At 38.6% G+C, this 16,677-nt stretch overlaps 2 protein-coding genes across 8 annotated transcripts; one reads left to right on the top strand and one right to left on the bottom strand.

The window, feature by feature from the left end:
- Window positions 1-5,113: 5,113 nt before the first annotated feature.
- Window positions 5,114-15,333, top strand: LOC130711033 (uncharacterized). Of its 7 annotated transcripts, none has more exons than XM_057560470.1 (3): window positions 5,135-5,315; window positions 5,410-5,529; window positions 15,141-15,333. In XM_057560470.1, the coding sequence occupies exons 1-2, from the start codon at window positions 5,248-5,250 to the stop codon at window positions 5,495-5,497; spliced, it is 156 nt and encodes a 51-aa protein (XP_057416453.1). In that variant the 5' UTR covers window positions 5,135-5,247; the 3' UTR covers window positions 5,498-5,529; window positions 15,141-15,333. The 7 variants fall into 7 exon arrangements, 4 of the variants coding, with proteins under 4 accessions (XP_057416453.1, XP_057416452.1, XP_057416451.1 ...); XM_057560469.1 differs by lacking the exon at window positions 15,141-15,333 and adding an exon at window positions 6,929-7,067 and having other exon boundaries at window positions 5,137-5,315; XM_057560468.1 differs by lacking the exon at window positions 15,141-15,333 and adding an exon at window positions 8,191-8,637 and having other exon boundaries at window positions 5,140-5,315.
- Window positions 6,988-9,505, bottom strand: LOC130711032 (beta-amylase 3, chloroplastic-like). The gene is made up of 4 exons (XM_057560466.1): window positions 8,933-9,505; window positions 8,391-8,601; window positions 8,159-8,269; window positions 6,988-8,049 (listed from the first exon to the last, which is right to left on the bottom strand). Exons 1-4 carry the CDS (start codon window positions 9,463-9,465, stop codon window positions 7,258-7,260), a joined length of 1,647 nt encoding a protein of 548 aa, XP_057416449.1. The 5' UTR covers window positions 9,466-9,505; the 3' UTR covers window positions 6,988-7,257.
- Window positions 15,334-16,677: the final 1,344 nt, after the last annotated feature.

Raw genomic sequence — 16,677 nt, 5'->3', positions numbered from 1 at the left:
CATTGTGCAATACACTTAAAATATGAATCCTGAAGATTCATAGCATAATATAAACTATGAGTCCAGAAAAATCAGAGTATGGTGTACTCTAGCCATGAATCTAGAAGATCCATAGCATAATATGAACAATGAGTTCAAAAGAACCATAATATGATGCACCCTAGCTATAAAATCCAGAAGATTCATAGTGCAAAATAAGTGGACATTGATCATGGTTCCAATAGAAAATGAAAGAGTGAAAGTTAAATTTACTCTTGCTCTCTATGTTAAATGTTAAATTCGGTTCCTGGCACACTGATGCTCCAAATGTGAAATTTATTTTAGTTATTTAATTCTCTATTAACAGTATTTCACTCTTCAAATAGTACTCTAATTGTTTGGAATGTATATTATACGTTGCTCTGCATTTTGTTTTGGGCACAATCTTAGATTTGTTTTTCCTTTTGATAAATCTATAGACAAAAAACAAAAGAAGAGAGAAGAGATTAATATTTGTTCCTGAGTATTTTGTTTGTGCAAATTTTTGATATCATCATTAAGATATATTTATATAATTGATGTTTGAGGTATAATATGTCATTTTTTTTTTCTCTCAAGCAAAATGGAAGTTCATGCTAATGATACCACCACAAAGAGTGTAGATATATGTCTCGCTGATTGTCAAACAACGCACACAATACTCAAGGATAAGTTATATTTTTCTTCTTTGGTAATGTAAGAAGCAAATGTTTGTACTATATCTGGCACTACAAAATGATTGAAGGCTCCGGAAGAGCCAAAATATTATTTCCTAGAGGAAGACAATTGAATATTGAGAATGCACAATATTCCTCTAAATCTCATAGAAACTTGTTAAGTTTACTTGTTAAGTTTCAAAGATATACGTCAAAATGGATACCACATTGAGACCATGAATGAAGAAAATGTGGAATATCTCTGTATCACAAAAGTGATATCAGGGAGAAAATGCACACTTGAAAATTACCTACATTCTCCTCTGGTTTATACTATACAAGTATTAGTATAATTGAAACAAATGCTACTGTAAACCAGAAGTGTACAAAATTTTCTATTTGGCATGACCGGTTAGGCTATCCCGATTCCATTATGATGAGAAAAATAATTGAAAATTCATGTGGACATCCATTGAAGAGTCAGAAGATTCTTCAAACCAATGAATTCACATGCTCTGCTTGTTCCCAAGGGAAATTGATTATTCGACCATCACCAACAAAAGTTGGGAGTGAATCACTTCTTTTTTTGGAACGTATACAAGGCGATATTTGTGGACCAATACACCCACCATGTAGACCATTTAGATATTTTATGATTTTAGTGACGCGTCAACAAGATGGTCACATGTATCTTTACTATCTTCTCGCAACTTAACATTTGCTAGATTACTTGTACAATTGATTAGATTGCGAGCATATTTTCCTGATTATCCAATCAAGAAAATACGCCTTGATAATGCTGGTGAATTCATATCTCAAACTTTTAATGACTATTGCATGTCTATTGGGAACTTTTGGATATGTGGTATATGTTCCAATTTCTCCACCACAACGCACAAAGATGGACCCTCAAAGAAGATTATGGATATATGTTGGGTATGGATCTTCTTCTATTATAAAATATATTGAACCATTAACAAGAGATCTATTTACTGCTCGATTTGCTTATTGTCATTTTGACAAATCAGAGTTCCCGATATTAAGGGAGAGAATAAGCAGTTAGGAAAGGAAATTAGTTGGAATGAATCATCATTATCTCATTTTGATCCTCGAACAAAACAATGTGAACTAGAAGTTCAAAAGATAATTCATTTGTAAAATTTAGCTAACCAATTGCCAGACGCATTTGCTGATCCAAAAAGTGTTACTAAGTCATATGTACCAGCAACTAATGCTCCATTAAATATTGATGTCCGTGTTGGACAACATAGTGTTTCAAATAAATCTACTACACGCCTGAAACGTGGCAAACCTGCAGGTTCCACGGATAAAAATCCTCGGAAAAGAAAAGGAGATAAGAACCTAGATGACATAAATGAGGATCCAGAAGAGTAGAATGACATAATAAAAAATACAGTTTCAGGAGAAACTCAGGTACCTGAATTATTGAAAATGATGAGATTTCAATTAATTATGTCTTGAGCAAAGTAAGATGGGGCCGAAGCAAATTCAACGTTGACGATATTTTTGCACATAACACAGCACTAGATGTGATAAACAATAATGAGGATCATGAACCAAAATCTGCTAATCAGTGCAAACAAAGAAATGATTGGCAAAAATGGAAAGAGGCAATCAAGGCTGAGTTAAAATCGCATGAGAAACGTAAAGTTTTTGGGCCTGTAGCTCGTATACCTGAGGGTGTAAACCCAGTTGGATATAAATGAGTTTTTGTACGGAAAAGAAATGAAAATGGTGATATTGTCTGATATAAGGCAAGGCTTGTTGCCCAAGGTTTCTCACAAAGGCCTGGGATTGATTTTGAAGAAACATACTCGCCTGTGATGGATGCAACTACTTTTCGATACGTAATTAGTCTGGCAGTACGTGAAAAACTTGATTTGCGCTTAATGAATGTTGTTTCAACTTATTTGTATGGATCACTTGACACTTACATCTATATGAAACTCCCTGAAGGATTTAAGTTGCCTGAAGCATACATTTCTAACCCTTGGGGTGATTATTCAATTAAATTGAATAAATCAATCTATGGTCTAAACAATCTCGGCGTATGTGGTATAATCGCCTTAGTGAGTATTTGCTAAAAGAAGGATATAAAAATGATCTAATTTGCCCTTGCATATTCATGAAAAGGTCTGGACATGAGATTGCCATAATGTCGATGACTTGAACATTATTGGAACTCCATAAGAGCTTCCAAAAGCTTTAGATTGCCTAAAGAAAGAATTTGAGATGAACGACTTGGGAAGAACTAAATTTTGTCTAGGCTTACAAATTTAGTATTTAAATGATGGGGTATTTATGTACCAAGAGACTTATGTCACAAAGGTACTAAAAAGATTCTACATGGACAAATCACATCCATTGTGCACTACAATGGTTGTAAGGTCATTAGATGTAAATAAACATCATTTTAGACCTCGAGAAAAGAATGAAGAATTACTTGGTCCCGAAGTACCATACCTTAGTGCGGTCGGAGCATTAATATATCTTACTAGTCATACTTGATCTGATATATCTTTTTCCGTTAACTTATTATCAAGATATAGTTCCTCCCCTACATGCAGACATTGTAATGGAATAAAACAAGTCTTTTGTTACCTTAAATGCACAATGGTTATGAGTTTATTTTTTCCTTATATGTCCAAGCTTGACCTAATTGGTTATGCAGATGCTGGATATCTATCAGACTCACATAATGGGACATCTCAAACAGATTATTTGTTTACCTATGGTGGTACAACTATTTCATGGAGGTCTATGAAACAAACTATAACCGTCACCTCAGCTAACCATGTAGAAATATTAGCATTACATGAGGCAAGTCGAGAATGCGTTTGACTGAGACCTGTGATTCAATGCGTACTTGATACTTGTGGTTTGTCCTCTGAAAAGTTGCTTCGAACAACGATATATGAAGATAATACCACATGCATTGCTCAAACAAAAGAAGATGCATCAAGGGAGATAGAACAAAGCACATATCACCGAAGCTCTTCTTCACTCATGATCTACAAAAGAATGGTGACATAGATATCCAACAAGTTCATTCAAGTGAAAATTCGACAGACTTATTTATGAAGGCTCTTCCAACAACAACATTTGAAAAGCTTGTGCGAAATATCGGAGTTCGTCAGCTGAAAGATCTCAATTAAAATGCATTGTACTCTTTTTTCCTTAACCATGTTTTTTTCCCATTTTTTCCTGGTAGGTTTTTAATGAGACAATGTACAAAGACGAACTATAGAATGATGTACTCTTTTTCCTTCACTAGGTGTTTATCCCACTGAGTTTTTCCTAGTAAGGTTTTAATGAGACACATTCTTAAGAGATGATCATCCAGGGGGAGTGTTATAAAATGGATGACCATCATGGGCCAAACCCATGTATGCTTGTACTACATTGTGCACTTGTACTACAATGTACTACTCTCTCAAACCTAATACTATATATACATGGAGACTACACCTAGCAAGTCACTCCTGATTCACACCATTGCTCTCTTGCTACTCTCTTCTCCTCTTTCTCTCTTTACTCATTTCTTAGCAATAATTATCTAATTTGACTTTTAATAAAAAATTGATCTAAAAAACAACCAATCATTCATTCATTGATTCTCATTGATATCAATATATGAAATCTAACAATTCTACCTACCAAATTCATTTTCAAAATAACCTTATTTACGAATATAAAACGAAACATTAGCTCGCACAACACGTGAGTCATCATTAAATTGATGAATAAGTTAAAACTGATGTGTATTCAAAAAAAAGTTAAAACTGATGTAAGCGCTTACATCATAATGTAAATTTAATGATGTAAGAGCATCATTATCTAAGAAACTCATTAGAGTTTCTAATTTAAATTTTGGTAATGCCACGTCATTTAAACCACTTTAATAAACTCTACTCACTTTTTACTTTAATTCAGAAATTCTAAAATGTTTCTTAAATGGATCCCACAATATACCCCACTACTTTCTTGTAAATCCAGTTACCTATTTATTTGCTTTTTTTATTTGTTTTTTATTTATTTTTTAATCATTAAATTTAGAAGAGAAACTTTGAGCTAAGTTTCTCTAGAAAGAAACTTTGGACCAAAGTTGTTTGCCATGTGGAGAAACTTAATTTTCTGCAACAGTTAAAAAACTTTATTTCAGATGACATGTCATAAAGAAACTCACAAAGTTTCTTTGTTGCTGATGCTCTAAGTGCTTATGCAAGTGTAACCCCAATGTTTCCTCTGATAACAGGTGATGTTTTTTTTTGTCGAAGAAGGTAATGCTTTTATTTGTCAAGAACTATAATATAAAAGGTGTGAAACTAATATTGATGGACAAAATCTTTTTTTTTCAAATAAAAAAATGACAAAATATGGTTTTTTATTGGACAAAAGACAAAGTGTATTAGAGAGCCATAAGTTGGGCCTGCTGGTGTTGAAAGGCCCATATTGATTTACCTTCACTGTGCTAAAACAAAACAAAAAACGAAGGGAAGGAAACAAGAGGGGGCATTGCATTTCATCTGGGTTTAGCCAAAGAAAGCGGTGAATGGAGAAGAGGATCACACTAGTTCAGACCATAGCCACTGCTGGCGTTTTCTCTGCAATTTCCTTCTGGTAATTCACTTCACCATTCTCCTCACTCACTCTGCAACTTCAATTTCAATTACAATTCATCAATGAGTAATTTTGAAAAATTGGTGCTAGTTAGGTATGGATTCATGTTCGGTAGAGAATCCTCTCGCAAAGAGCTTTCTCACCTCATCGAAGACCTCCGTCGCGGAAACCCTACCTCATGAATGATAGTTACAGTAATCTGTTTTGTTATTATGTATGTCTTCAAAACTCACACTACCCCTCTTCCCTTAACAATTTTGTAGATGATGTTGATTCTGGGTTTCTGTATTTTTGAGTTGTTGAAGGGGTTGGAGGGAAGAAGCCTCTTTCTTTGTAAACCTCTTGGTTGGCTTAGTCATTTGCAATCTGAAAGTTGGAGTTTTTATTGAGTAGAATGATATGGTCATATTAGAGGGAGAGATTCTGGAAGGACTCATTTTTATTGGGTACAACATCCAGTAGTTATGCTAAAAAAGTTTTTTCTTTTTCAATTATTTGAGAATAGGAAAGTTTTCAAATCCCTAAAAATTACCTAGTTTGATTTAATCATATTGTTGATTTATACAAGAACTTTTAGATCATGGAGTGGTATGATTATTGTGCTTGAGATGGGAGAACATAGGAAAGTTTTCAATTCAATCTTCTTTGTTATTATTGATTTATTTAAGAAGTTGTTCTAAGCCATGGAGTGGTATGAGTATAGTGCCTGAGATGAATTATCTAATGGGAGAAAATTTTGCATCTCTCACACGGCAAGATTATATGAAAACTCAACATGAGAGGTTCATTTTTAGGACTGGTATCATATCATCTCTGAATCGTTGATAGCCAATAATTTCTCATGTAAAAATTTAATGTGAGAGAATTTATTCTTAGGAGTTATGAGCAATCTGATATCTTCCCACAAGTGTTGATAATCAATAATGGAGTTGTTTCCTGAATAGTTTAAAAACAGATATTGTCCTTCTTTGTTAAACTATTTGCTATTTTACTGGTATATTCATTGCAATTTTAGGAAGGAGTATGAATGCATTAGAATTTCAGTAAGACGTCAGAAGTAAGAAGTAATGTGAAAGTAAAAATTGGGAATGACAACATACCACATGTTTCAAGTTTAAGTACCGATATCTAATGATGGGGAACTTGACAAAGTTGTTACACACAAAACTCAAGCGGGGTGGTTAAGGTGGAGAAAAGCATCAGAGTCACCTGTGACCAAAAAGTTCCTACCTAGCTCAAATGAAAGTTTTACTGAATCGCTATAAGACCAACTATCCTCATTGTAGCGAACTGTTGTGCATTAATGAGTCAACATGTGTAAAAAGTTGGAATAGAAGAAGTGAGAATATTAAGATGGATGTGTGGCCCCACTAAAAATGTAATGTGATCCATATAGCCGTTCTCACTTAGTGCGATAAGACTATAAGACTCTTGTTGTTGTTATTGTAGTACCAGTTTCATCTCTTCCGAGTGATTATTATTTGCTTGCATTATGTTAGTGTTTGCATCATTATTTTTATTGGAATCCAAACCTGAAACACAACAAGAATGTTCAAATATAACATGGGAAGATTTTTCTCTTTCAACAATTGATACGTGCCTAGTTTATACAGGTTTTACAGATCGAGAGAAAATGAAATCGGTGAATTTAAATATATGTTTTCCAGGGATTAACCAATCAACAACATAGAAGGGGTGCTGAATATATTCCATTCCACTAAGAGTATGTATATTGGGTTTATAACACCAGCAGATAAAGTTTTTCTCCTCTATGGTTGGAGTTATATACATTAACATGTAATAAAATAATATCTTGATCATCTCAGGTTTTGGTGTGGCATATGCCATTACTTTAGCTTCTTCCCTTCCACCATGAAAAAATATCTTATGATGCTGCTAACTATACACCATGACACCTGAACATGCTAATTAATATTTACATTCACACTAGAGCAGCCTCTTTCTTGTGCTCCTTCTGAGTTCGTTTGATATGCCCAACATAGAGATCACTACCCTGCAAATCCGAGTCTGAAAGCCTTTGTTTCCGGCCACCTTCAGACATGCTTCTCACAAAGTCCACTAGGTGGCGCCAGTTATCACCTTCAAACAACTTCTTATTCATTCTTAAATATGTAAATGCAGCCAACCCGTTGCCGGAGTCTGACCTACTAGTTGACAAAACTTGAGCATATGCATCTGCACCATATCTCTCCAATGCATTTTCACCTGCAAGTTCTGCTTTGGCTGTTCTTGTTGCCGTCTTTACCTGGTTAACTAACCCTTCCGGTGAGCAGTTGGCGTGCTCCGGTTGCTCTCTGTCTTTCATTTCCATGCAGGTAAAATTGAAGACGACTCCGTGATTTGCCATCATTTTAGCTATTGGTAGATATCCATCATTATGTCTTGTATTATAGTAGCCTGCAGTTAGTTCAGCTGCGTGCGACCTTGTTCTGTAATGCCAATGGATTCCAGCAACTTTCCCAGATAGTTTCACCCCAGATGTTTGGAATATTCCTTTTGCAGATACAAGGATTTTCTCACCATGTTCCAACAATTTGCTGGAATACCATTCCATAAAGAATCGTCCATATTCAGAGTTCCATGTTCCATCCTTTCTGAAAAAACCAGTATCCTCAGGAAATTGATTGTATTGGCCAGAGTCATGGGGACCATTTGTTCCCCATTCTTTCTTTCCAATTGCCTCAGCTGCCGCCGCCAATGACGCTCTCATATACTGCATGACAAAACAAGTCATTTTAGTCAATAGATATTTTCAAACTCTATCATTTGTAAACGTGCTTTTGGATTAATGTATGGTAATAGGTTAAACAATGTTTTCCTACCTTGTCATAACATTGGAATTCTCCAATTCCAGGAAATCTCCAAGTTCCATTGCTTTCTGGATAAGATGGATATCTCAGCTCCCCACAAGGACCCATCCCTACTTGTATTTCCTGCAATAGTATAGGCGTTTTTGAATTAGAATACTGAGTTAGCATACTAAATTTTATTGTATTGTGGTGTCTGTATCCTATATCAGTGTCTATGTTTGATGGTTTGTATTGTATTACTTACCACTATAACACTGCCCAAGGAAGATTGAAATCTGTCGCGAAAGCTCCTCATGTAGTCGGCGTATACTTGGATGGGAGTCCTTCCTTTAAGAACAGGCATTGTGTCACAGCCCAAGGAGATGTACTCAGGATTCCTCCTCCCTGATCTGTCTGTGTAAACCAGGTCAGGGTTCTTGCTGATTTCTTCCTGAACCCATGGGGGTAAAGGAATGCTGAAAAAAAGCAATGAAAAGAAGATTGTAAAAGAAGTTCTTTTACTTGGTTTTACTCCTAACATAAATCAATTAGCTCATATCCATAATATGTTTGGATTTCCTTATTCTAAAGCCAAAATCAATTCTAAGAAGCTGTTAAGCTTTAACAGCTTCTGGGTGATAGAAATGGTTCTGGAAAAAAATAAGTTGATTCAAACATGCTAGTTGCTGCTTACTTTTCCATAACATGGATCAATTCAAAAAGTGTTTCGAAGCATCAAAATCCAACAAGGGGAAAAATTTCACAATATCTTTTACAAGAAAGATAGAAACATGTACTGTGACATACCTGCAGGAGTCTCCTACATTTCCTCCACACTGATGGAAAGACATGACAACTTGAAGCTTCAAACCATGTGTTTGCACCATCTGCACAAGCTCAGCATAGGCTTCCCAGTTGTACTTCAAAGGCCCATCTTTCTCCACCAAACCCCACCAAACATCCACCATCACCCCTTCAACTCCTGCACTCTTCAGGGCCATCAAACTAGCACTCATTGCTCTTGGCTTGTTCAAGCTTCCTCCCATTGTTACTGTGTCCAGTGGCAGCATCACAAACACAGGCACCCTTTTTGAGTCACTGTGGTTGTGAGCAACAGAGTGAGCATGCAGATGCTCCATTCTCTCATTTTTCCTTATTTCAGATCCCAAGCTGTTCTCACGGGTGAGATGTGCTTCTTGCATAGACATTTTAGCTTGGAGACGGAAACATGGCTTAAATTTTGCAAAGCTGATTGTGGAAGGAACATCATCAGAAGTTTTAAGGACTTTGGTTTCATTCTGAGTAATGAAAAAGGTTGAAGAACGAAGTGTTAAAGCCATTTTTTTTAAGATGAATGAAGGTTTGTAGGAAATGGTGAAGATGTTTGATTTTATTTATAGAAAAGGAACTTGGCTTTGGGGAATTGAAGTTGACAACATTGGTGGGCTCTGTTTGAAAAGTGGAAAAAGTGCTAAAAAGCAAAATTGTGTGTTCTGTTTGACCCTTGCTTACGTGTGTCCAACTCTTCCATTCTTATCTAACTGAAAACGTATGGGCATCAATTTTTCATGGTTATTGATGGAGATTTTTAGAGAACAGTAGAGAATAACAAGGATTTAAGAAGGAATTTAACTGGAATTGTATTGATCAGTAGAACAATTACAGAGAATGAAAAGAAAAGGTATTGTTAGAGCTAGCTAACAACCCAAGAAGTGCTAACGACTTCCCCTCAACAAGAAAGATACTCTCTCTCCTCAAACAGAAAAACTGATCATGAATCCCCATCCTCCCCTCACTCTATTATTCTCTTATATAACTAACTCTGCCAGCTCACTCCTTTCTTCCCTTTTTCCTCACGTAAACCTTCCACACTTTGGGCTTTCCCAATCCCAAATTAACATTCAGGTCTCTATCAATTCCCTCCTCCTCAGAAACAGCCTTGTCCTCAAGGCAGAAATCAGGAAATTGACCAGCCAATACAGCATTGTCTTCCCAAGTGACATCATCCAAAGACTTGTGAGTCCATTTTATCAGACTCTGGTGCACCTCACTGTCTCCCTGACGAATAGTCCTGGTTCCTATGATTGCTTCAGGGTAAATGTCATTCAGGTCATCAATCTCCAAGTCCCTAGGCAATTGACCCTGAACCTGAGAGCTGCCAATGGCTTGTTTCAGTAGGGACACATGGAAAACCGGATGTATCTTAGAACCATCAGGGAGTTTCAGCTTGTATGCAACTGCACCAATCTTGGTCTCTATCTGGAAAGGCCCATAAAACCTGGGAGCTAACTTCTGATTAATCCTCTTGACCACTGACTGCTGCCTATGTGGTCTGAGCTTTAAGAAAACCCATTCTCCCACTTTAAAATGCAAGTCTCTCCGTTTCTTGTTAGCATAGCTAGCCATTTGTTCCTGTGCTTTCTTAAGATGCTCTCTGAGTTGTTTAATAGCTTCATCCCTTTCACTAAAATCCAGGGCCACAGCAGCTACTTTAGTTTCATTTGAAAGGAACCTCACCAAAGGAGGAGCTTTCCTCCCATAAACTACTTCAAAAGGGGTTTGGCCAATGGAGGTATGGAAGGTGGAATTATACCAGAATTCCGCCCAGGGTACCAGTAAGACCAAGTCTTAGGTTGATCAGAAGCAAAGCACCTCAAATAGCTCTCCAAGCACCTGTTGATGACCTCTGTCTGGCCATCTGTCTCAGGATGATAGGCAGAACTCATTTTGAGTTTTGTACCCTGAAGCTTGAACAGTTCTGACCAGAAATGGCTCACAAAGATGGGATCCCTATCACTGACTACAGAACTAGGAATACCATGCAACCTCACTATCTCTTTGGCAAAGATTTCAGCAATAGACTTTGCAGTGTAAGGGTGCTTCAAAAGAATGAAATGGCTATACTTAGAGAGTCTGTCCACAACTACTAGAATAGCCTCATAGCCTTTAGATTTAGGGAGTCCAGTGATGAAATCAAGAGAGACATCTTCCCAAACTGCATTAGGAATCGGGAGAGGTTGGAGAAGGCCCCCTGGGGTAGTAGCACTGTACTTCTGCCTCTGGCACACCTCACATTCCCGCACAAAATTCCTGACTCTCTTTTGCATTCCCACCCAATAAAGAGAATCAGCCAGCCTCCTATATGTCCTGTAAAAACCTGAATGGCCACCAGTTGGGGAACCATGGAATTCTTCCAATAGCCAAGGAATAGATGGTGACTGAGGTGATAGCACTAGCCTTCCATGATACAACAAGATCCCTTGCTGAATCACAAACCCAGGTTTAGAATGAGGGTCTTTTAGGACCTCTGCAGTCAGGTTCTGGATGTAAGAGTCCTGAGCTAACTCCGCCAATAGTCTCTTCCTATCTTGCCACAGAGGAAAAGAGACCAAGGAGTGCATCTCCCCCTCATCAAAGCATCTGGACAAAGCATCAGCTGCCTTATTTTCCAGCCCTGGTTTGTACTTGACTTCGAATTGATATCCTAACAACTTGGCTAACCAACATTGTTGGTCAGGAGATGAAACCCTTTGCTGTAAGAAGTGTTTCAAGCTCTTGTGGTCTGTATAAACAGTAAAAATCCTCCCCAACAGATAGTGCCTCCAATGTTGAATACACAGTACCAATGCCATCAGTTCTTTCTCATAGACTGACTTGGCCAAGTTTCCAGCAGACAATGCTTTACTGAAATAGGCTATGGGCCTCCTCTGTTGCATCAGGACTGCCCCAATACCCCTCCCTGCAGCATCACATTCAACCTCAAAAGGAAGGGTAAAATCGGGGAGGGCTAGGACTGGAGAGGTAGTCATGACAGATTTGAGAAGGGTAAAAGCTTGCTGTGCTTCGGGCCCCCATGAGAAATTGTCTTTCTTGGTCAACTCGGTGAGTGGTTTGGCTAATTTCCCATAGTTTTTTATGAACTTCCTGTAATAGCCTGTCAATCCCAGGAAGCCCCTCACCCCCTTGACATTTTTGGGTTCAGGCCAAGCTTCAATGCAGTGCACCTTGTCAGGGTCTACTGCGACACCATTTCCTGAGATTAGATGTCCCAGATAATCAACCTGACCACAACCAAACCTGCACTTGGACTGATTAGCCACAAAACAGTTGCTCAGTAACACGGTTAAGACCAATTTCAAGTGATCAATATGTTCAGTTAGATCCTTACTGTAGATGAGAATATCATCAAAAAAAACCAATACAAATTTCCTTAAGTAAGGCCTGAATATGTCATTCATTATGGCTTGGAAAGTGGCAGGGGCATTCATCAACCCAAATGGCATAACTAAATATTCATAGTGGCCATTATGAGTTCTAAAAGCAGTTTTGGGAATATCATCTTCATGTACCCGGATTTGATGGTATCCAGACTTAAGGTCTATCTTAGAAAACATTGTTGCCCCATGTAACTCATCTAGCAATTCATCCACAATTGGGATAGGGTATTTATCTGGAATAGTTGCTTTGTTCAGTGCCCTATAGTCCACACACATCCTCCAACTCTTATCTTTCTTCTTCACTAAGATAACGGGGCTAGAAAAAGAACTCATGCTTGGTCGAATAATTCCTGCTTCCATCAACTCTAACACCTGCTTCTCAATTTCTTCTTTCTGGTGATGAGGGTATCTGTAGGGCCTTACATTTATGGGTCCCTGGCCAGGAAAGAGGTTTATTTGATGAACCTTGGACCTCTCAGGCGGTAATTGAATCTTGGTGGTGAAGACTGCCTGGAATTCTCTTAAAAGAGATTGAAGTTGGTGTGGGCTCTCTTCAACTGCTCTGGTAGCCTCAACAAGACGAAGTTGTGACCACCACCACTCCATGTTTTCTCTGCCCTGAGTGTCAGTAAGGAAGGAATGCAAATTGCGCTGCTGGCTGTCCTTGTTCCCCAACCCTTGTAGTTTCACTATCTGACCTCCATACATGAACTGCATGGTTAACGTTTTCCAGTCCATGAGTACCTTACCCAGAGTTCTCAACCAAGCCACTCCCAGTACCAGGTCTAGCTCACCCAATTCCAACACCAAAGCATCAATGGTGATTTCGATGTTTCCCAGCTTGGCTTTAATTCCTCTGCAATTTCCCTTAGTAACCACCTTGTGGCCATCGCCAAGTTTGATGTTCCTGGAATGGGTAGTCGTAATCGTCAAGCCCAAAGCAGAAGCAATCGTAGGAGAAATGAAATTATGGCTTGCTCCGCTGTCAATCAAGACTAACAATTCCACATGTCCCACTTGACCAGAGAGCTTCATCGTATGTGTCTCCTCCATACAGCCCAGAACCCCCATTAGCTTAAACGCCACTGGTTCTGGTTCTTCCTCTTCCTCTTCCTCTGGTTGTTCGCCTTCGAGCATTATAATCTCTCCCTCGTCGTCGATCGTTTCTCCGTCTCCTAGGATCAGAACCCGCAACGATCTCTCGGGGCACTTGTGCAGAGTCGGGTGATATTTTCCCCCGCACTTGAAACAGAGCCCCTTTGCTCTTCTCTCGGCGATTTCATCTACTGGGAACCGGCGAACCCCCTTCCATCGCTCCGATGATCCAGAACGGTAGTCGCCACCAGTGTTTCTCGCCGTCGAGCCCATTGACGCTGTAGGGTTTGAGGATGTAGAGTTAGACCCACTCAAGCTTAGCGAACGGGTCGGAATTGACCCGCTTGATTTAGAGAAACGGGTTAAGTCCTTAGCCGCGTAAAGCCCATTTTTAGCAGCAGTGGACCCGGCCCAATCTCCCTGACCCGCTCGTTCGTACCCGGGTTTCCTGATTACCCGTTTACCCTCTTCGTTGTCTTCTTCCTTGAGCTCATCTTCGACATCCTTCGCGATCCGCATCATTTCCATGCGAGTGCTGGGGTTCAGAGTGCGAACTCGCCGGCGAATCGGTGGCTTCAACCCACTCATGAAATATCCCAGGTACTGGTCTTCAGGCAACCTTCCCACCTGCGATGACAACAACTCAAATGCCTCCACGAATTCCTCCACACTCCCTCGCTGGCGCAACGTGGATAGCTCTTCGAACGGATTCTCCAGTCTCCGTCCTCCATAGCGCGCGATTAAGGCTCGCTTGAGCTTCTCCCATGATAGTTCATCCTCTGTCTCCATGAGCAGATTGAACCAATGGATGGTAGATCCCTCCATACTCAAACGTGCGAGCTTCACCCGAAGTTCATCGGGAGTTCCTTGCACATCAAAATAGATCTCAGCTCTCGTGATCCAGGCCACTGGATCATCTCCTTCGAACACCGGTAACTTCACCTTCTTTCCGGCGAGGCGCGATTCACCCGGACTGGAAACGGTCGCCGAGGTCTCCTCTTCGTGATCAGCCTTCTTCCCTATCTGCTTGCTCAGCTCAGTCAAAACTAAGCTCTGTTGCTGCAGTTGGAGCGCCAGTTCGTGCAACGTATCGGTTACAGTACCCATCTGAGTCTCTAGAGCTTCCATGCGATCAACCATCTTGGGTGGCATCTACTAGCACTGGTTCCAGAGATGCGTGTGGATCCGGCAGGTCGGACCAATTGATGGAGATTTTTAGAGAACAGTAGAGAATAACAAGGATTTAAGAAGGAATTTAACTGGAATTGTATTGATCAGTAGAACAATTACAGAGAATGAAAAGAAAAGGTATTGTTAGAGCTAGCTAACAACCCAAGAAGTGCTAACGACTTCCCCTCAACAAGAAAGATACTCTCTCTCCTCAAACAGAAAAACTGATCATGAATCCCCATCCTCCCCTCACTCTATTATTCTCTTATATAACTAACTCTGCCAGCTCACTCCTTTCTTCCCTTTTTCCTCACGTAAACCTTCCACACTTTGGGCTTTCCCAATCCCAAATTAACATTCAGGTCTCTATCAGTTATTTTCCAACAGTAATTTATTTGTCTGGATTCTTGATCATGTCATGTGTGTTTTAAGGACAGAAAGAAAAATTGTGGCTTTTTTTGTACATAGAAAATTTATGTGACTAAGGATGAATGAAAATGATATCTTTTTGTCCCATTCTCCATTTATTGTAGATCACCGGGCTAAAACTGAAGAGGTTAAACAACATGGTGGGGTGGCTAAGAGATTATTCAATAATCATTGTTTTCAAGTGACAAGTTTGAAGTCATCTGGTAAACAAGAAATGGCATGTCTTGAGGTTGAGGCTATTTGATCCTCTTTGACATTTTGAATTTACTGTCATTCAATTCAATCATATTTAAAATGGAATCAGATGGCACTTGTCCCAGTTGTGACTTGGTACCTAGATTAATGCTTAGACTTGCATATACATCAATAGTTCCCATGATATTAGTTGTTCTTAACTCTTTGCCTTGAGCTACAATAGTTTGCCTTAGTAAATGTCTGCTTCATGGTGCTTGAAGTGGAATCGATATAAGCAAAGAATTAGCTGAAATTATATATGTACAAAACAAATATAAAATAAGTTCCCATCTTTGATCCAAATTGTTGAAATTTCTGGCTGGGTATTCACAGACAGCAGCTGCAAAAAGATTTGAAATTTGAATAGCAAAGCCAAAATAGAACGTTGAATTATTTTGCTTTTCTATTTTTTTTCTTTTTGATATTGCAAAATTATTGCTTGGTGTGATAATTAATGAGTGGTTTTGTATGGCCCCCCGTATGACAAACCCCACCAAATGAGCTAACTTGTCATTAGTTTCTGTCTTGTGTCTTTTTTATTTATTTTTGTTAACAGTGTTTTCGTGGATGAAAATTTCTCACAAATTCAAATTTTTCTTGGTTCTGGTTCTTCTTTGCTCAAGATAAGAATTGCTGAATGCTCATTTAGTTGGGAAAAAACCTGTGGTTCAGAGAAAGTCCTTGGTTTCATTAGTCCTGGACCGTTCTTTCGACGTGTGTTTGGTTAACTACTCAACTTTCCATACTACTTCAGGTTTAAAACATGCATTTCCTTGATGGGCGCTAATAGAATCTTAATTCTGACTAATGATGTTCAGTCATTGAAAATAGGTTACAAGTTTTTTTGTCATCTGGTGACAATTTTCCTTATACCTACCTAGTAGAGCTTGTAGTATTTTGTTTGACAATGTCCATTGATAAGCTGATTTAACAACAAATAATGATGCAGAAAGTTTCCAACTTTCCATACTTGCAGTAAAACTTTTGGGGAGAATTGACTATTGACATGTTATTTGGTCTGCTAACTTGTTTGATGGTGCATAATTTAGGAGAAATAAATCACTCTCAAGTATGCAAAACTGTCTTTGTTAAGCTTTCTGGTGAATTAGATATTAGCAGATAGATATCACTTAATCAATCAACTTAATTTGTGGGGTAAAGTCTATATACCCTTCTTAAATGAGACATAAAAGTTTTAGTAGGATACTATGACTCAATTAGATCTTTCCAAGAGTTTTAATTGCTGAAATTAATTGATCTAAATAGATCGTATAGATATAGATACAGATTACAGCATGTTCTGATTCAATAAAGTAAAATGAATTGTGCACCTGAAAGAATTGAAGAATACATGTGAGTCTGTTGTTTGACCGTGAAAAGGCATCAGAGGGGTGGAACTGCTCTCTG

Source organism: Lotus japonicus, chromosome 4, assembly GCF_012489685.1.
Source record: "Lotus japonicus ecotype B-129 chromosome 4, LjGifu_v1.2".
In the NCBI taxonomy this organism is placed as follows: domain Eukaryota; kingdom Viridiplantae; phylum Streptophyta; class Magnoliopsida; order Fabales; family Fabaceae; genus Lotus; species Lotus japonicus.
The sequence above is the reverse complement of the archived record's forward strand: the minus strand, read 5'-3'. Positions and strand labels throughout refer to the sequence as shown.

Excerpts from the sequence above, each read along its gene's own strand:
- LOC130711033 (XM_057560470.1), top strand. The coding sequence starts at position 5,248 with ATGGAGAAGAGGATCACACTAGTTCAGACCATAGCCACTGCTGGCGTT. Across the intron at positions 5,316-5,409 it reads TTCTCTGCAATTTCCTTCTG|GTATGGATTCATGTTCGGTA; the intron begins GTAATTCACTTC and ends GGTGCTAGTTAG.
- LOC130711032 (XM_057560466.1), bottom strand. The coding sequence starts at position 9,465 with ATGGCTTTAACACTTCGTTCTTCAACCTTTTTCATTACTCAGAATGAA. Across the intron at positions 8,602-8,932 it reads AATGTAGGAGACTCCTGCAG|CATTCCTTTACCCCCATGGG; the intron begins GTATGTCACAGT and ends GCTTTTTTTCAG. Across the intron at positions 8,050-8,158 it reads AATTCCAATGTTATGACAAG|TATATGAGAGCGTCATTGGC; the intron begins GTAGGAAAACAT and ends TTTGTCATGCAG.